General features: G+C 38.1%; 1 protein-coding gene across 2 annotated transcripts; it reads left to right on the top strand.

Annotated features, from left to right (window-relative positions):
- Positions 1-1,841: 1,841 nt before the first annotated feature.
- Positions 1,842-20,716, top strand: LOC145779791 (proton-coupled amino acid transporter 2-like). 2 transcript variants are annotated; one of them, XM_082591434.1, is made up of 11 exons: positions 1,842-1,972; positions 10,319-10,434; positions 13,524-13,592; positions 14,336-14,512; positions 14,759-14,942; positions 15,344-15,520; positions 16,213-16,311; positions 16,413-16,585; positions 16,681-16,841; positions 17,383-17,551; positions 17,930-20,716. In XM_082591434.1, the coding sequence occupies exons 1-11, from the start codon at positions 1,955-1,957 to the stop codon at positions 18,141-18,143; spliced, it is 1,557 nt and encodes a 518-aa protein (XP_082447560.1). In that variant the 5' UTR covers positions 1,842-1,954; the 3' UTR covers positions 18,144-20,716. The 2 variants fall into 2 exon arrangements, with proteins under 2 accessions (XP_082447560.1, XP_082447561.1); XM_082591435.1 differs by lacking the exon at positions 1,842-1,972 and adding an exon at positions 8,443-8,506.
- The last annotated feature ends 337 nt before the right edge of the window (positions 20,717-21,053 follow it).

The raw sequence follows: 21,053 nt of genomic DNA, 5'->3' as shown, positions 1-21,053 counted from the left end.
GTTTGAAAACGACAAAAAGTTTATGCACTGTCTGTGCTTTGGGTGATCGAAATGTTTAATTGAATTGTCTGCCTATGTAGCTCAGTTGGTTAGCGCGTGACTTTGTGAACAAAGAAACTTCATGATCAAGTGGCGCTGGTTTAACTTTCGTGGTGTGCGTTGAGCAAAGCATTCTAAGAACTGCTCTCCATTCAGCGGCACCCAACAGATGGAATAATTTTCGGAAAACAACACTTCAACAATCAAAAATTTCACTCTGTCAATCTCGGTAACTGACCCTGTCTCATAAACCTCTAAAAGTATGCGAAACTACCAGAATAACCTATTGAGGCTTGGTTACTGGTTAGTCCGAGGATAAAGATTCAAACCCAAACTGAAGCAGATTCGATTGAAAATTATATTTTTATCTGGCAACGCTGTTGCTCAGACAGCCGACCGCTCACCCAGCAGAACAGAAGAAAATGCATTGAATTTGACAAATTGACAACCTTGTCTTACCATTTTGAAAAAAAGTATATATTCCTGTATATGTCTAATTAAAAACTACAGTTCCACTCCAATATCTCAGTTGGCTAAGCACCTGTTGGAACTGCATTTACTTAGCCCTTGAATTAACATTCATATCCGGATTCCTACTGGATTGCCAAAAAAAAAAAAGATTTGAATATTCACAAGCAATCGACTAACACACAGAGGAACTGAGCTCTGGAGAGAAATAGAACAATCAGTAAGAAACAAGCCGTTTGAATTAAGGTCCTTGTGCATATTTGTGACCATCGACATAATTGCGTCCAGTTCACAAATTTGTAAATATTTTACAATTTAACAGAAAAAATTGAGCAGTTTATTTATTACTGATGTGATCATAATTTGTATCAGTTTTATCTTTTTACACTAAGTACGTGACTTGTTTTTTGGTTTTCAAAATACGTTTTTAGAACATTTTCGTTTTTTACAAAAATTAAAATAAAAAACTGCATCCTGACTTTCAAGCAGCATAAAAATAAATATATATATCAAGAAAAAATGCTTTTTTCAAGGTCTGCATGTTGTTGCTGTCATTGCATTATTTACCACTCATATTTTACAAATTGTTCTATTAGGCGGATTGTGTAGTATTCTTCTGCTGAAATGACAGTGGTGTTTCAATGCATTTTGGAATTAAAACAACAATCACAAAATGAGCTACTGTATTGTAATTTTATTAAAACAATACCATCAAATTATTACATTCATAAAAGTATGAAAATATTTTTAATAAAAAAAGAGTAACTGTTTAAATTGACATATATATACAAATTATACATTCATAAAAATATCCTGATAAATTCTGGATAAACTAATTGGAAGTGGCTATTTTTACACACCTGTTGCCATAGTTACAATCAGGTGTTTGCCAGAATTAGGATTAAAGTTAGGAAGGGTTAAGGTAAGGGTTAGAGTTAGGAATAAGGTTAGGGTTTTGATCTTTGTCCAGTATTAAAAAAAAAATCCAAAATACAAGTTTTTGTTTTCAACAACTTTAAACTTTTCTCAAATTAGCACTTATTTGCATGTCTGAACGTGGACATGAAGATTGACTTCTTTGCCTTCCCATCCACTTAATCTAAATCTTCAACCACCAGACATAAGCCTGAATTCGACAAACAGCAGTAGATATGAGAAAAAGATTTAAGTGGAAAGCAGCAAGTATTTTTTCTTGGATCAGTTGTGTTTTATTTCCATGCTTTCTATAAGAAAAAAGTCAGCCTTTTGTATTCACCAAGATGTAATGGCGATTACCGGTAACATTGCACATTTTTTAGATTTTAACCTGCTAGCCGTGTGTGAAAATATCTAGCCTATAATTGCACCATTGTGAAGTCAATAATGTTATGCTACTTTGGAATGTGGATTGTGTAACAATGCTTTTTTCTCAAAAGTTTTTGACAAGCTTGGAATTCATTGGACTGACATGAACACCAAGCAACAGGTTTGAGTTGAAATTCTTCTTCATGATTTTCAGTGTTTTTTCAAAATGTTTTTAAATAAATGGTTCAGCAAAGAATCAATGTTTCACTAAATATTTGTGATAAAACCCCACTTTATTTTAATCTAATAGCGCAGTGGTTCCCAACCGAGGAGGAATTCCCCACTAGGGGAGAATTTTGCAATTTTTACGGGGGAATTTGGTTTTAGGATTGTAAACCTTTTTACACCTAGTACGTTGGCCTAGACCAGAGCAACTGTGCACTGGCATGGATGCAAACCATCACGTAGGCCTACTTCTTTTTCATGGAAGTACTCGATGGCTTTCAAGAGGAAACGTAACCAAGCGAGTGTTTGAGCTCAGAGACGAGCTTAAATTATTTTTTGACCTTAAATAGAATTAGAATTTGTTTCATTGCTGAATGATGACAGATGGTTTAGATTCCTTGCTTATTTGGTTGATATGTTTGGTCCATTGAATAAATCTGAAAATGCAAGGGAAAAAAACAATATCATATACGGTATATATATACTCAATTGCCATCTCTGTTTGAAGCAGATTGCGCATCAACATGGGTTATGTATATCCATGAGCCATTGACGTATTGATACTATGTGAATTTACAAACTCTAGCCTACTGCTTCCATGCTGGCTCAAGGTAAGTTGAAAGAGAGTGATTGATTTATGTCACTGTCATTAGGAGGTTGTCTTAAGGCACTAGAAGGCTCTGCTGTCCTGATCGCAGGGAGACTACATTTTGTCTGGCCTCTACCTTTCGACCAGCCTGGCTTGGATGGCCCTTCCAGGAGCAGATGCAGTACCGCTCAGCATTTAAATATGCTTTACAAGCTTTCACCAGCAAGCTTGATAATTGAAAGAGAAAAGTTAGAATGAACAATTGAACATTTCACCATATTTAAAGAATTATCATCGGTGCCGATTGTTGTCGGCAAAGAACAAGTTCTTACAGAGTTGTAAAACGAATTGATTTTGCAACATCTCACAGCATTAGAACTAGAATTTATTCAATATTTTCCTGAAATTTATGATGATGAGCTTGATTTAATACGAAATTCATTCACATTGTTGATGGAAAAACTTTCTGATAAATTGCAGAATGAATTTTTAGAACTCAAAATGGATTCTTGCGCAGGAGACTTATTCAGAGAAAAAAATCAATCACTGGATTTTGGCCATTAATGTGTAATTCCTATCCCAAAGTGGCAGAGAAACCTATTCGAAGTATCCTTCCGTTTGCTTCCACATCTATGCAAATCAGGTTTTTCAACTCTTGCAGAGAAAAACAAAACAGAGAAACAGAATAGGCGTGGAGAATGATATTCATTATGTTCTTTCCAATACTCTTCCACCACATTCATGAGTTGTCGAAACAAAAAAATCACAAGCTTCACACAGACTGTTAAATGCATTAACTCTTATATTTTAAATGTCGTTGGCTCCAGCTCGTGTCTGATCATTGGTTTTGTCTTCAAATCGATTGTAGCTTTGGATGGTTATGTCATATGTGGCTTTGGAGGCCCACTGGCCCAGTCTATGAGGAAAAAGACGTGGGCAAAAATCACATTGTATGGAGCAGGAGGGTGGGGGACGTGGTAGTTTTAGAGCTTTTCTTTTCTAGTATTTCGTTTTTCATGGGCTTTTTGTATCCTGTTATTTTCGAAAATTTCCGTGACTTCCCTAGTTCTTTTTCTCCAGAGTGGTCTGTCACTAGCAAGTTGTGCCCATGAATCCAGATCAATGTTTGCGTGGTTGGGAGAGACTTTCAGCTGGTCTTTGTATCTAATTTTTTTGGATAAAGTACTTTTCAGCAACGTTCTTCATTAATTAAATTATTTTTGTATGAAAAGGAATATTACAGGCTAGAAAGCTTATTACTAGTGAAAGTTTAGTTTATTGTACAATTGACTTAAAGATTAAAATATTGATGTAAACGAGTTTTTAACAAACTAAATTTATAGGGAGGGGGGGGGATTTAGATTTGAATATTGACTAAAAGGGTCTACCGGATAAAAAAGTTTGGGAAACACTGTACTAGCGCAACGAATCGCTGTATATATAGTTCTGACTTTTTTACAATTAAAACAAATGCTGAAATTATAATCGTTACAAAGTGTAGCTTCCTGTTGTATTTGTTTGAAATTGTAAAAAGATTTTTGTTAGCTTTGTTAATGTTGTTTGGTTCTTCATATTCAAACAAACCCTTATTTTCATACAAGTATTTTGTACAATGAAGCACATGGAATCATTTCAGCTCAGATACGAGTGCTCCATGTGTGAAGTTCTACCAGTATGCATTACCAACCAAGGATATTAAGACTTGCTGAGACGATGCAGTAGCAATTTTTACATTAATGTCAGCATGTAATTATTTAAATGCATGACCCAGTTTTGTTTTTTTAAGAATTATGGTCTCTTTTGTTACCCATGCAATAAAAACAGGTTTGCCACCCCCGTCCCCCAGTCACTTTGAACACATCCACATTGCCATAGCATTGTTTTGATGTCCTCCATTGATGCAAATAATAATGAAAGATTGTGTTTTAAGTGTTTTTTTTATTATTTCAGGTTCAGCTTGTTTTACGTTCGTTGAAGAACACGTTTTTGTTAAAAAAAAAATAAATTATATACATAAAATAAGAGTGTTTGAAATGTTGTTCTTGATAATGAAAGTCAATGAAATGTAAAGCCTAACTGCCATTATCTGGAGTCTAGATGGCTAGTCACTTCACATTCTACTTTGTGTCAATCACTGTTGAACCTTCAACTCGCCAATTGCTTGTCAGCGATTCTTTTATGTCGCAATGAAAATAACTTGAGCCACGTTTGAGAATCCAAACTTTCTGCTTTGTTTGGTGAATATTTTTGTGCTGGTAATTGTTTACAAGGCTCAAATCAACACGTCCCGAATTGAAACGAAACATAATACTGCCCTAAGAAAAAAGCAAATATCGCTCGATAAACGAAAACGTTTTTTTATTTGTTTAGCTCAAATTTTAAAGGAGGAGTTTATAATTCAACATATTCTTTTCCAGGTCCGGTCGTTTATTGTTTTCAAATGCAGAATGTGACAAACTGTGTTCCCACAAATACATTGTGCCAAATTTAAGATTGTGTTCAAAATAATGTAATTTAAAAATAGCCTTTGCAGTTTGCAAGAAGGTACAATAAAGATCTAGAGATTCTAGAAGCAGCTAACCTTTATCTTTAACTTTGGAGGAATGCTCCCCCCCCACAAAACTTAGTTGAATTTCTCTCAATTTTACTGAGGTACAAGTGGGAAGGTTGAAAACGAAGTTTTTAGTTGAAACTACGCAAAATTAAATCGAGCCTAAAAATCGAAATTTTTAAAATTGATTCTCTTTTAACAGTTTTTAAGAAGACCATTGACCAGTCACGCGTATCAAGTGTTACCTCGCTAGATCCGACATCAGTCAGATGTCAGTTCCACCGAGCATAATCGTACTCACTCTTTAGAACTAGTGAAACCTCAATCTTCAGCTACGAAGAAATGGGGAAAACTGAACAAGATCATAAAATAAAGTGTTGCCATTCTTTATAACTAGTTGGGATTGTGTTTTTGCCGACTTCGGACGCCTCATTGTCTTTCCGGCGACCCCACCGTGCCCCACTTGTGTCACTCTTATACTCCAACTGCTATTCGCTTGGTCAGCGTTTTCTTTATGTCGCAATAAAAACGACTCTTTTCTTTTAAGCCTGATCGTAATTGTTTTAAAATGCAGAAAGTGCAAAACAATGTCCCCACATAGAGTTGTTCCAAATTCAAGTACGGTTTGAACAGCTCCAGCTGTGAACTGTAAGTTTGCTGACATATAAACAATTGAAGTTTAAAGCACATCAATGAGAATTTGCTTAGTTTAAACCAGTCTAACTCGATTCTATCTGCAGTAGTGGTCGTTCCAGCAACAATGTGAATATATTTCTAATCTGGTTGTCGTGAGTAGTGCATTGGGAGTATTAACCTACGTTCGCATTATGACCTAGGCCAGGGATGGCGAACCACTGACTCACGAAGTGACCCATCACAGATTTTCAGTGACCCATTTGTCTTTTTTTAAATAATGAAATTTAAACAAATATTTCAGCAAAGAATAAATGTTTTACTAAATATTTGTAATAAGGCCCCATCCTATTTTAATCTAGTAATGGCTTACTCATGTAAATTTAATGGCTTACTCATGTACAACAGTGTAAGGTGGTTAAGTTGTGGTAATGTTTTACAGCGACTTGTTGAATTGTTGGAAGAAGTAGGCCTACAACTTTTTTTAGCTGAAAAAAAATCAAAAATATCCAGAGTTAAGCGAAAGTACGTGGTTGAATGATTTACTTTTTTTCGCTGATTTCACAATGCATGCATTACAATAAGTTAAATACTAAGTTGCAAGGCTGTGGAAATATTGTATTATCCATGTTTGGGCACATTAAAGCATTTGAGAAGAAACTCGTTATTTTTTCTGTAGACCTTGAACAAGGTCAGCTGAAATATTTTCCTCAGTTGTGAAGCAGTTGGAAAACAAAATTTGTAGACTTAAATCATCTCCTACAAAAAATTGAAATGAAAACGGATATGGATGGTTGTGACTTTCCTGCTGTTGAAAACCATGCTGAATATATAATTCTTACAGAGTGGAACTCCCTGCCAAATTCGTTTGAAACTATGAAAAGATTTGCGGTAGCTCTGTTAACGTTGTTTGGTTTTTCATATTCGTGTGAATTTTTATTTTCGCACATGAATTTTATACCATCAAGCACACGGAATCGTCTCAGCTCGGATATGAGTGCTGCATGTGTGAAGCTAAAAACTACGGATTACCAACCAAGGATAATAAGACTTGCAGAGAAGATGCAGCAGCAAGTTTTGCATTAACATGTAGTTTCGCATTAACATTAAATGTATGACCCACTTTTGCTTTTTCAAGGATTAAGGTCTCTTTTGTGACCCATGCACTAAAAAAGGTTCGCCATCCCTGACCTAGGCGGTCTATGATAAACTAGATAGATGCTGAGCTGGTAAATTTTGCCGGCGTTTCCAGTGTCATAAACTGTTTCACATTGGGAAGATAGTTTACTGTTAATATCAGAAATAATATTTTATATGTACATGATGATAATGACATGATTAGTAATTAATCGAATAATATCATGATTGAAACCTAATATAAATTATTATTTTTCAGTTTATAAATGAAAGACATTGCCATTCCACGCACGTATAGAAACAGCAGGGAAACCCCCACCCACACCCAACTTACTTCATAAAATAAAAAATCTGCACTATGCAAACCCAGCTATGCTTTTCAGTGCATGGGCAGCATACTAAAAGTAGGCTCTGCGTACGAACACGAATATCCGTCATTCGTAAGCCGTACGTGTTTAAATGCTTTCCTTGTGAAGCTTTGTGCGATTATTTTGAAACGCAAAGATTTTAATTAAAGCAAAATGTTTTACAAACAGTCAAAATTTCTCTAAAAACAATCGCACGAGTAAACCGGTGATGGAGCACAAAAAGAAATATCTTCGTACGAATATTCGTAAGTTTTTTGTGCTTAGCGAAGACTATAGAATACCAAATTTCCGAATCACGAATATTCGTGTTCGTACACAGAGCAGTTTGTAGGTTTACGAAGGCAACGAAGCCGTGACGACAGAAAGTATCCAAACAACATGAGGGTCGCATTCGGCATAAAACTGACGTTTTCGGAAAATATTAAAACAACGACAAACAGAAGCAACTTTGTTGTAACACCCGACCAAGAAATCGATAGCGCTAAATCTGCTTGAGTAAACTGAAGTTGCTACTGTCACAGCGAAATCTTGCTTTAATATTAGATAGATTGTGCTAATGCTTGTATTTGATGAAATTCACCAAGTGAATGCCAATTAGCAATATTATCTTTGTAAACGTATTTGGTTATTCCGACTGGCAACAATGCGTTGTCCAAGTATTGGTTTGCAAGAGTTTGGGTTGACTTCTAAAGGGACAGATAAATGACTGAACAATGAAAGATGACGTAATGTGGCGCTGGCACACGTGCAAGTCTCCAACGCCCACTCAGTTTTGCATTCGCTCTGAAAGTGCTTCCTGCCAGTGGAAAATTACAGATTTTGTGACGTAAACATTTTGGCGTAATGTCACGCCGCAACATTTCGGTTGTCCATTTCCTTTTATTATTAATTCGTTTGGACCACGCTGGTTACCAAAAATGTGTATTGATGCATGCAGCGTGTAGAAATATTGAAATTTGTTTCCATGTGACATTCGCCCATTGTCCGCAGCACATGCCTGTTAGGAGATTTAGCTCATTGATGTAGACATCGGAATGTTTCGGAAATGCTCGGACCATATGTTTCTGGTTCTTTCACAATGCGCTCGGCTTTATATTGCGTAGCGCCGTCACGCACTGATTCATTTTTCTTTGTTCTGCTTCTGAAGAAGATAGCTTGAGAATTGAGCCATTTTACATTAGCACGCGGAGAGCCAGAATGAACGAGCGAAAGGTCTATTATACATCTTCTACTGTTTTATTATTTTATGTTATGAATGAAAGTTACTTATCTTAGAATAAAATTTCTTGTGATTATTATTAAGTCGTTTCAAGATGTGTAACTCTCTGATGTTGGACAAATTTTTAACTTTTTATGCTAGATATTTTGTATTGGTGTAAAGTTCTTCTTGTCGTTACATTGTTGCTGTTCAGCATTAAAACAACGCGTAATGTTTATTTTAATGTTAGCCTACCTTAACAGGACATTGTTTTCTGTGAATAGTTAAAAATTGGTGGCATACGTTGCAGTATAAACGTTTACGTTAACTGGCGTTTCACAGCAGCTTCCTGGCTAACAAAATTGGTCATTTGCCAATGACCAAGTACCAGTTTGCTTGCTGGGTTCTGCCTGTTTATGAAGCAATGTACAGTAGAACTATTCAGTTGATCTGTTCCTTTGAAAATTGATTTGACGTCTGCAGACGTTGAATCAATGCCAAAAGGAACATATGCTGGCTGGAGTTGTTGCAGAGAGCAAAATTTGTTGTTTTTACGTTGATTCAACGTCTGCAAACATTGAATACGTATTGCCCAAATCCAGTGTGACAGCAGCTGACATACAAATGCAGTGTATGGCAACTCAACTGCAAACCCAGCGCTTTCACTTTGACTCCATGTAAAAATGTTGAATCGATGCAAAAGGACCGACTTACTTTCTTGGGATGAGCTTCCATGACCAACTGACAGAAACTTTTGTTAGTTCCGCATTCTCAGCGCCTGCCAGGCTATAGTATTTATAGCATTATGACGTCAACATTAGAGCAAACATGATGGGCAAGTTTGAAGCGGAAAACATTAGGCGATACGCTTCAGAGTTTTTCCTTTTCATCAACAACAAATTAAAGTTGGGGATAAAAACAAACAATGTTCCCTTTGAGGTCTTTTCATTTTTAGCTAAGAAAGAATAATAATCACAAAGAATAAAGAGTCGAAAATGTAGAAACTAAACTCATGTTCAGCAAACGTTTCGAAAACTAAACTGTTTTCATCATGGTGCAGTTTGGAGAGAGATGTTACCTTTTTCGACCATAAACAGACAAAATTAAGTAACAATATGGAACATGACACAAACAAGGTTGCAAACGTTTTCGGCTATGCTATCAAGCCTTGTTTTCATTGGTGTAAACTACTTAACATTCTGCAAAAACTAAGCCGTTGTGTCTCAGCAGCACTGAAGATAAAAATAAGTTGACGGTTCATCTCTTAGATGTTTGTTGCAACGTTTTCGCAAACCGTAAGTTGAAGTGACCAACTGACCATCCAGATAGTGAAATGCGTCGTTTTTACATTGATTCAACGTCTGATGTTTTGCTGTCTGGCACCAATGCCGCGCTCGTCAGCTGCAGCATTGCATTCGCGAAGTCTGTAGTCCAAGTTGATGGACGACATCCCCGTTAGTAAAATCTTTCGTTTTCACGTTGGTTCAACCTCTGTAGACGTTTAAGATCGATGGCATATTTACTTTGCTATCCAAAGCTGTTTTGGCTTTGTGCCATAGAAATGTGATTGGCAGCTGTCTGAATACGTTGTGACTTTGCATGTAAAATGAGAAGAACCAAATATTCTGACAGCTAACCTAAAAGAGTTAAATCATTGTTTGAATTGATTACAAACTTCACAGTTAAGTGACAGCGATTTTCCAAATTCTTGTGCTTTGTTTCATCTTCTGAGACCAGTGCTATGTGTAAGCTTTTTCTTCCGGGACCATGATGCAGCAAGAACTTTTTCTTGTCAGTTTTTGCTTTTAATCAACTTGATGTTTCAGCATGCCCCCACGGATCCCTCCCACCGTTCCTACAATACTTTCGGAGACGCAGCAGCTAAGGAAACAGAAGCCGAGGAACCACTGCTCATCTACTTCGGTGAAGATGACGATTCAAGGTAGGTTCAGTTACAAATGATCTTTGATAGATTTTAACTTTAAATCCGGGTCGCTTTGCTATTGGTTAAAGATTCCGAAAGATCCCGTGTTTGCGGTTCGTGTCCACCTTTGAGCATTGAGTGGCTTGTAAAGATGCAATCGAATCGTTTCAATGGAAGACGAACCGATGTTCCTTCGAAGGTCTTTCACTACATCACAGCATTTTATTTGTTGGGCTGTTTGTGCCGAAGTTTCTCGCTTTCATCATTGAAATGCCTACTCCTTGAGTGGTGTCTTCGTTCGTCTTCACTCTTCGTCACTTTAACGCCCCACAATTGTGTCGTTGACCGAAATCTTTGTTCTCTTAAATAATGACGACGGCTTTAATGCAATAAATGTATCAGGCAAATTCAAATAATTTCTATTCCAACAATTTTCAGTTTTAGATTTGTTAACGCCGTTCGCTTTTCAAGCCTGCAATTTGAAGTACTGTATGCATTTATTAATTTAAAGAAATACTTATGTCGGTGAAATCTAGAACAAATACTTCTATATTTGAAACTTACGTTAATACAAAGTAAACTACAAATTAGGAACAATTACTTTAATATTTGATAACAACATTTCAAAATTTTGACTGTATGATAGAATGACCATACGGACCAGGTTAATTTTAATATTTGATTCTTGCAGTATTGTCTATATTTGGCCTATGTACCAAAACTATGAATAAAGGAAAAAGATAAGAAATGGTGGTTTTTACAAATTAATTGACTTTTATTTAATTTTCGTTTGTTTCTGGCTAGTTGTGCTGTTTTCAATTTATTGTAATTATTTTCGTTTCGATCCAGTTGTGCTGAGGAGTGAGGAGTCCTGTTGGACAAAAACCGGTTCCACAACATAAATTATAACTTTTATTGAAATACTGTTGTGAGTGTTAGCTTAGCCAAATGATTTAAGGTTTAGACTGTAGGCCTAGATAAAAAAAAAACTATTGATTTGTTTTCTTGTTGGAAAATATTACAAAATGTATGGTGTCAATTCCATCTTGTTTTGTTACCTTATCAGCTTTTTTTCCTAATTTCGACATACTTCGTATTTGAAATGCATGGCCATTGGCCACTCCACACATTACGTAGCGAGTCGGGTGTGTGTTTACTGGAAATGATAGACAACATTGCAGCATGGTAAGAGAGGCGATGCCAGACAGGCTTGATTTTGACTGATATGAATTCCTCAGCCATTGCGTGGTTTATAACTTCACACAATCTTTTCCTTAACGTCATTTCGAAGGAAGCTATTGAACTCTTAAACGAAGTTCCATCTAACCCGTATGAGATGAAGGGAAGTTTGTAACGAAGTGTGTTGATGAAATGAAGTCGCTTAATAGTTTGAAGAGGCTCGAATCAAGATCTTGCAACAACTTCATACCCAGCTAGAAAACCAGTCCTCTCTTTAATCCAGACGTTTTGAAACTCTGCGTCGCGACGCCCTGGTGCGTCGTTTCAATTTTCAAGAGCATCGCACAGTGATTCTATTTCGTTTTTAAACTTAATTGTGGTATTGAAATGCTTACAGATATCACTGGACTACCCTCTGACATGTGCATTCCAGCTCGCTCATTATTACCAAACTGTAGCAACTGATTATGGTTTAAACTTTAACAATCACATGGCGCAATTCTAATTCATTTCGTCGCTAGACAAATGGTGGCGGAAACACAAACAAATACTGATCACTCAAATTGTTATGGCTGGGTGCGTCGCAAGTCCAGCAAACTTATCCAAAGGCGTCGCAACGAAAAAGGTTTGAGAGCCACCATTTTAATCTATCTAGGATTCTAGAAAGGTCTGATTGGCTGGCTGCAGTGGACCTCAGCCTTGAGTTGTGGGCGTAATTCCTCCATGTTTTGTATTTTTAATACAAGATATATATTATAAGTATGGTTGTGGCAGACAATATATCTGTTGTGTTTTTAACTCGTGTCATTCAACAAGAGTACAAACCAAAATACACAACAATATCGTTTATAACCCGTCTGGTAACAATCTTTTCGTTTGATTGTCATGATTGTGAATCGGTTGTCGGTGGGTCACATTTTTGTACACTTGCATACAGAGTTCCAATATCGCTCCTGTCTTAGCCCCTTGACTTTTTTTCAATGTGAGATGTTTCCAGAGTGAAGCAAAAGGGGTGTCTAGGATAATAGACTGCAAACTATTTTGCTTCCGACAGAGATTTGATTTTTCTGAGTCATACTACAGATACAATGAGGTCATTTATGGCAGGCAATGCATTCATATATGAAGCCTATTTTTGGCATACAAAATCACAGTTTTAGTGTCAAAATATGTTTAAATTCACCAGGCTAGAGTTTTTTTGATAAATTTTTTGTAAGCAATGTAAGCATTCTACGCATGTCAAGTTTTACACGTGACTTGTTTCATTTACTGCAAGTTTTTGGACTTTGGGAACAAGAATCGTTGAAACTGATAACTGATACCCAATAAACAAAATTGACGTAGGACATGTGGCGATGGCTTCAAGCAACGATAAACTTGTACTTGGTCGCGATGTAGCAGCAAACACTCTCTGAAATGACAAAACTCTGTTTATATTATAACAAAAGCTTGTTATGTAGAATTGCTAAGTATCAAGCATAGCATTTTTTATTTAGCAATCACAGAACTCAGAACAGTTGAAATTAATAATCTACCGGCAGATGACCACGTGACCATGGGGTCTTATGACCAGGAAACTGTGTATTTGTTCAGCTCTACATTGTTGCTGATCTTGCGGTTTGGCGGGCTGGGGTTCTGTTGGTGATTAATCGTAATACTACGTTATTTGTATGTTGTATTTTTTAACTTAGTTTGAAAAATTGACATTTCTCTTCGAGACTGTTTTTCCGAAGGATACGTTAGGTAAAAGCCCGTCTCATATTTTTGGAAAATCTGTGGTTTTGACAATTTTGCATACTTGTTTGCAACAACCTGTTTTTTTAGCATGACCCTGATTAGCCATTGGTTAATGCGTCCACTGTCCAACCACGAAGCATTGTTTGTTTGAGGCAGTAAGACAAGGATCTAAATTTTAATTGTTGTTCCAGCGACCGTAGCGACGATTGTGACCCAGAGACAAGCCACGGGACGAAGCGAGACAATCTCCACGCCACATCGTGAGTTTCATTCTTGCTGAGGCTTTGTTTCTAAAGACGATAAGTTGTGTGAAATCTTTAAGGGTGTGTGCCGGGGCAACTGCACCCTCTGCCCCCCTAAATCGGGGCCAGAGATGTGTGTCTTTCAGGAACGTTTGTTAATATTAGTGGTTTGCTTCGTGTAAATCTGAAATATTTTGTGCATGGGCTGTGTTCTGTGTAGTACCTTGTAGTAACATGGCAACCTACACGTTTTGTATTTTACGTCATATGCTGCGGGTTATATTTATTTAAATATTGTGAGTGGGCATAAGCAATTAAATGAGTGTACAATGAATATAACTTTTCTTATGATTTGCAATTAATTGAAATCGATTCAAGTAAATCCTTACGTGTTGTGGTCTTGTCTGTTTTGATTCGTAGGCTAATCATTTTAGTGCGATGTAAATTATTTGTTTAAATGCTTGACAAGTGCTAAATGTATGTTTTGGCTATAGCCTAAATTAAAAACGTTTACGAAATTTTATTATACCGAATCTAAAATTACCGTAGCCTAAAATTCAACACATAAAATCTGATATTTTATTATTTTTTAAAGTTGTTGTGTATCGCAATATTTAATAAACGTTGTAAACTGGGGCTTCGTTGAAATGCTAACAACTCATATATTTGTTTATGTGATATCAGAAGTTTGCTGTGTTGCTTGTAAGTGCTTGTGATGTAACAAGTCTAACTGCTCATTGGCCCTTATGACTCTATTCCAGTGACGCAGCCACACTCATGCACTTGCTGAAGGGCAACATAGGAACTGGTTTGCTGGGCCTTCCATGGGCCATCTCTAACGCTGGCATAATCCTTGGCCCTGTCCTACTACTCTGCATGGCCGTAATATGCGTGCACTGTATGCATCTCCTAGTCAAGTGCTCCAAACACTTTTCCAGGTAAGCGTACTCGGTATTTGGCCACTTCTACTAGGCCACTTCAACTTGGATAATAATTCCTTACTTCTGTCCTTGCATCAGTTTACCAATGCGGAAATGCATTTAAAATCTGGCTTAAACACAACGAACTTCACTTGTAAAAGTCCCATACGAAACTGCCTTGCATTGCATTTGTATGTTATGTAGTTGAATCAAAGTTGAATAGATTACGTCATGTGTAGTAATTGTAACTCATCTGTGACGTAGACTGGAGAATGTTCCAAGCATGGACTACTCAACGGTGATGGAGAAGGCTGCCCAACACTCACCTTTCTTGTGGCTGCGTCGTCATTCCACCGTCGCTCGTCTGGCAGTGAACGCCTTTCTCCTCATAACACAACTTGGCTTCTGCTGCGTTTACTTCGTCTTTATGGCTCAGAATATTCAGCAGGTGAGAAAGCCCTGGTCGATCAGCCTTGCCGGTTCACGTCTTTTATCTTTATCTTTTTCTACGTGATTGAAGATTACATAGTTACATCCGCTACAAAAGAATATATCGCTGCACTTGCGTGAGTCCTGTTCTGTTTACTAGACACTAGTTTTAATGTATTTCTAATTCCCAATGAATGTGGTCCATTGAACACTAGCTGACCGACGGATGACCCTGATGTGCAATATGGGTGCCCTGCATGAAATAATGCTCCAAGATGTGAGAATTGTACATTTATTTGTCTTCGTACCTGCGATAATTATGTGATAATAATTAAATATCACAATTAATATTGTGATAATAATTACGCTAAACACTAGATGTGAATTGTCACAATTACCTTGTCCATCGGTCTTCTGCAGGTTGTGAAAGTGTATTGGCAGCAAGCTCCTCCGGACATCGCCTTCATGGCTATGCTTTGTCTTCCTATCCTCCTGCTGACCTTCATGCGACATCTCAAAGTCCTTGCCTGGTTCTCTGTTGTTGCTAATATTGCCACCGTGGCTTCCTTGGTGATATTGTTCGTCTATATCACCCCGGTAAGCCAACTCAACCCTAACCCAAGATGTTTGATAGAAGTGTTCTGTATTGTATTTTCCTATAAGTAACTTAGTAACATCCATCTCAGTTAAAGGCGAAGCATCATCTATTACACCATCAGACAACCTCAGCTCCTGGTGTGCGTTTGTACCTTGGGTCTTTACTGAGGATCTGAGGGGTACTTAAATTCCAGTTTTTGTTGTTTGAAATGATTTTTCACATTCTTTTGATTTGTGTATCTCACTCTTCATTGGTACAGATGTCTGTTTTCTATCCTGGAATCTAAGAGGTTTAACTTTTAAAGAATTGAGTTGACATGACATCGCTTGGTTTAACTTGTTGACGCAATCGGTTGTGCTGCTTAACCTGCTGTCGAAGGTTTACTGGTTCGACTCTCACTGGCAGCGGCATAAAGGTTTTATTAAACCATGTCTCTTGTTTATACAATAGATTGAGTTTCACTTTAGCAGCATGATCGTTGCTTACTTCACAATGTAGATACTAGCGACCTGGTTTCGTTTTACGGCTAAAACAGGTCGTTCATATCTGCATTGTGAAGTCTTTTGTTTAATCTCACATGAAAGAACTTCGTTAATTCACCATATAGCTTGCAGCTGTTTACGTTGTTTAAGTTTAACCAGATGCATTTAATGAACTCATTCTTCAAATTATAATTTGATATTTGTTGCAGAACCTGCCTCCTTTTGACTCCCTCCCTTACGTGGCCAACATTTCATCCGTCCCAATGTTCTTCGGCACTGCGATCTACGCTTTCGAAGGAATCGGTGTCGTAAGTTGTTTTTTGAATTTTCAAACATTTCCAATATTTTGTCACAATCCTCAGTCTTTGTATTGCTTGTGACGTTGTTAACACTGTTACCATGGTTACAGATCCTCCCGATCGAGAACGAGATGAGACACCCAGAACACTTTCCTGCCATCTTAAACTTAGGGATGTTTTTGGTGACCTCTATGTACCTCACCCTGGGGATCATCGGCTACCTTCAGTACGGTGCCAGCATCTGTTCAAGCATCACTTTCAACCTAATTCCACACTCTAGCCCGTAAGTGGCAGGTTCATGTTTGACAAGTAATGTCGGTGTTTGGAAGTCTGAATGCAAGTTTGCAGTTTAAAACATAACTGTTCATTCATTTATAGTTGGGCAGTAACCGTGAAAATCCTCTACTCCTTTGCCATCTTCGTCAGCTGGCTCATCCAGTTCTACGTCCCCTTGAAACTTTTAGCCCCATGGATCCGAAAGCAGACGCACCCGCGCTACCTCGACGCCGGCCTAAGGATCGGGTTCACGTTGATGACGTGTGAGTGGATTTGTGTTAAATGTGATGTTCCCACTGTAGGATCACCATAAAGTGTTTGTTAACTGAAAAATGTGTTCTGTCATGATGATTGGAGTAACAACACATAAAGTTTGTTTTTTGTTCACATTTTATCAATGAATTTGGTCGTTTCAGTTACCCCCCTCCACCCTAATGTATCGCGCACTGTTGGCCAAAATGAGCTGAGCCATTTGCCCACTTATATCTCGTGATGAAACTGCAAGTCTTGTAGATAAGCCTCGTAGAAATGATAAAGTGCATATGCCTCAAGCATCCAACTATAGTTAGCATCTTGTCTTGCGGTCTATAGTGAGCGTGTGGATGTCGCCATTAGCAACATCTTGTGATGCTCTGGACCACCACTATGTCATTAAGATACATAAATGAGCATTCTCATTCAAATTACATTTTGAAATGAGCCAGATAGAGATCGAACCTTCAGCCTCTGCTCTTCATCTTCTACAGTCTACACGGTGAATGCTGTTTACCAGAAGGTAGTTTCTAAACTGACCATCTGTTGCAGGTGGACTCGCCATTGCCATTCCCAATCTGGGTGATTACATAACTCTTGTTGGGGCTTTTTCGTCATCCATGCTCGCTCTCATCTTTCCACCTATCATCGACTTGTTAACATTTTACGCTCCTGTAGATGGAAGTAGAACGCCCTTGCTCAATCAAGGCCGAGAATCGAGGTAAACATTTCATTAGTTTGGGAATCAGTATCCGCACGTGACTACTTTGCAGCATCACGTCACACACGCAGCGGTTATATTCAATTATCATTCCACATAACAAAACGTTGACCACAATCTACTGCAAACTTAACACAATAATATGTAGCAGACGTGGTGTGAATGAAGTCGTCTTTGTGCCATAAAAATGGTTCAAAAACATCAAAATTATTAACGATTCCAATCCTGAAGATCTCTATTTTTAAAGATATTGACTTGGAAGGTCTCAGCTGAGCTAAAGTTATGTGGTATTTCTTCAGATTATCACCAGATTTTCACTGGGAACCCCTCTGAGAACTACTCATCTGCGTCATCATAAATTTTATTCTTTCATTCCAGGCATGGAAAGTTATCCAAGATGGCGATTGTCAAGAACATTCTGATTACTTTGATCGGTCTGATTGGATTTGTGGCCGGTACCGTAGTAGCAGTGAAGACAATCATTAAGGACCTGTCCAGCGGGAAGTCAAGCGGAACGTGTGGTTCCATAAGCAACGCAACCACCACCACCGCCGCCCCTTTCACCAATCACACGTCCAGCTATCTCTTTTAAAAGCTATTATGACGTACCTACCTGAGGTTAGGTGGTTGTCTTCTGTACGTGATTACGCGCTGTGATCAATGACCTGTGCATGGACACACGACGACATGAGCAGATTTGACTGACCACCGCTCCCAGTATTATTTTATCGACGAAACGCATTTTTAGAAATGGATTTCGATAAACTTTAGGACATTTTTATGATGTTATTATTTTTTATTATTACTTTTTAAAATGCGGACCTCGTTTTTTATTGTGACGTATTCTTTGTTTCGTGATGCTTCAACAGCGATCGCTGATCCTTCGAGCTGGCTCGCTGAAGATAAGCTTGATAGCTTGCTTAGTTAACCATAAGCATCCTTTGTTGCGTCATAAGTGCAAGACAGTGGTGATGTATTTTTTTTTAATTTGGGTGTGTGATGGGACACTTGCAACTTTAAAAATCGAACAACGCACTTGGTTGATGTCCATGCTGACTGTTGGCTAAGGCTGTTTTGAAACGAAGTAAAGAATAAAATTGTCAACAAGATTAGTGAAAATTGAAAACGAAACGAGAAACAATCTTCCACTGAAACGGATGATTTCCGAAACTCAAAATGTTTTCACTTCCAAAGCATTTATGTCGCCAAAGTTCTCAAGCTGCTTGTGCAAATATATGTTCAGTAATTTCGTGCAAAGTCGCACTGCGCTGTCTCTGTCATGCAGTGCCACGTCATCATAACATGCCCGGCCGCTCTACTGATTTCAACCTGCTTGTCGCGTTGTTGTTGTCCATTGCAGCTCGTGCTATCATTGAACGACGCATCAGACTCGATGGCAGGGAACAATGCCGACATGCATGCCCAATTGTGATGGAAGTTTCACAAGTTACTACTTTGTTGCTTTCAGATTACAACTCTTTGAGTTCTTTTCCTTTGTTGTTGAGAATAACTTCTTTTTGCCGCATATTTGTTGTGACCATGTTTGGGAGGTGTCACTTGTCTTCATTCCAGTCCAGGTTTAATCACTGTGCACCTTCAACACCGGCCTCATACGGTGACAATGGCATCAATCAATCGAGCAAACGTTACGTCATAATTGTATGTTGACGATATGTGACGTAATACTCTTGTTAGTTGGTTGCGCAATAGTCTACCTGAGGGACGTTGCAGGGTTGCCCGTTGTATCATTACTTGTGTGTATATGGCAAAGCTGTACGTATGTGCAGCTACTGAATGTCCGAACACATACCACCAGTCATATAGAAATTGTTTTAATATACTGAAAGCAGAAATCCATGAACTGCCGCTAGAACTGTGCAATTACAAATATATTTCTGCTTGTGTTGTAACAAGTCGCACTCAGCTCCATGCATCCTGTATTGGGTCTGCGAAGGGAGTGCACATTCTTTGTCACAAGAAAACTTAGGAGAGGTAAAGTTTTTCACTCAATTTGAAACTGAATTGACAAACCGATGCACTATTACTTTGGTTAGTTATTAAGTTTATGTGCTTTGTTTGAGGCAAAATGAAACATCCTAATGCCACGAGCTATCTAGTTGTTGTAGTCCGTTATTAGCATGTGAAGTATCGTCTCCTTAGTTTTATGTTTTAACTTTTTCACGGAACTATAAAACAACGTTTTCCAGCGTCTTCAACTAGGGGTTGGGCTAACTTACATTTAGGGGTAACCCCGGAAATGCTACTTTGTCAAGAGCACTAAAAGCATGGGTAATAAAGCTGGACCAATCAAGCCTAGCTAACTTCTCGTTGCGCTAGAGCAGTAGTTTCCGATCATAAAGCAGCTCACCCTGAATTTTTAGGTGACAGAATATCTAAGTTTGAGCCCCCGCTCTCCCCACTAAAAAGATGGCCGCCCTGCACTTGTTTTATGGGTCTATTCATGTGACGTTGTTTTCTAACATGCAAGCTTCATTATAGTTTCATTGTGATGCAACTGCAATGGTTTCTATGGAGGAAACTAAACAAACCACATTGTGAGAGGTCACTGTGTTTTTGAAGTGATCACTTCATGGCGTTTCAAGTCTAACTGCGCCGGGATTGGTGAAAGTTTATGCGAATTTACGAAATATTGTTGCGTCCCAGACAGCAAAATCTGTCATTTTTACATTGATTCAACGTCTGCAGACGTCTCCTTAGACATTGTGAAAATGACCGATTTTGCTGTCTGGGATGAAGCCTGTCAAACGGCGGCATCTGTGTACCACCGTTCACCATTTCTCATCCAAGCAGACCACCGATGTACTTTATATCTGCTCACGTTTACGCTTCAATGACTGATAAAATTTCTCTTCCACCATTTAAATTGGTTCTAGAACTTTCTTTGTGGTTTTTTTTACGATGTTTCATTCTTGTCAACTTTTGGCCATTTGTATTCTTCATCAATTTGTTTCTCGCCGATGACGTCGAGTGTGACCTTTCACCTTTATATAAGTGTTGTGACGAAGCAGGATCAGCCTGTGACATCACTGTACCGCTTTCGGTTGCCTAGCAACCAAGCGTTCTTAGATTCGTTATGGTGACGTACATGTGAAATGCTGCTTGAAATATTTTATTGTTTTGAAATAAATCAATTGAGTGATATTGTGATGTTGCATTGCGAGAGGTTCGTGGCTTCCATCAAGATCAGTTGTATTCAAGGAATGCGCATCGGATGGTATTCGATGTGAAAGAAGAAAGCGTAAAGTGTTTTTTACACCACACTGCCTCCATGTATGCTATCATGGAGATTATTGTAGGAATTTACCCTTGAAAGACGTGAGACTTTTTTATAAGTCAGTTTTGGTGCCGTAGGCCTACTTGTTTGTTTTTGCCTTCTCTGTACGTGACAGGCCACTTTCAAGCATATTTCAGCTTGTCACCGACCGCGTCAGTGGGACTCCCATAATAATCGTCGTATGAGCCGCTGGGGTCGAGGGTCTAT

This window comes from Aplidium turbinatum, chromosome 11, assembly GCF_918807975.1.
Source record: "Aplidium turbinatum chromosome 11, kaAplTurb1.1, whole genome shotgun sequence".
NCBI classification, from domain to species: domain Eukaryota; kingdom Metazoa; phylum Chordata; class Ascidiacea; order Aplousobranchia; family Polyclinidae; genus Aplidium; species Aplidium turbinatum.
The sequence above is the reverse complement of the archived record's forward strand: the minus strand, read 5'-3'. Positions and strand labels throughout refer to the sequence as shown.

Bases quoted from the DNA above. Each gene is read 5' to 3' on its own strand.
- LOC145779791 (XM_082591434.1), top strand. The intron at 13,593-14,335 runs GTGAGTTTCATT...ACTCTATTCCAG, and splicing joins GACAATCTCCACGCCACATC to TGACGCAGCCACACTCATGC. The intron at 14,513-14,758 runs GTAAGCGTACTC...TCTGTGACGTAG, and splicing joins TGCTCCAAACACTTTTCCAG to ACTGGAGAATGTTCCAAGCA.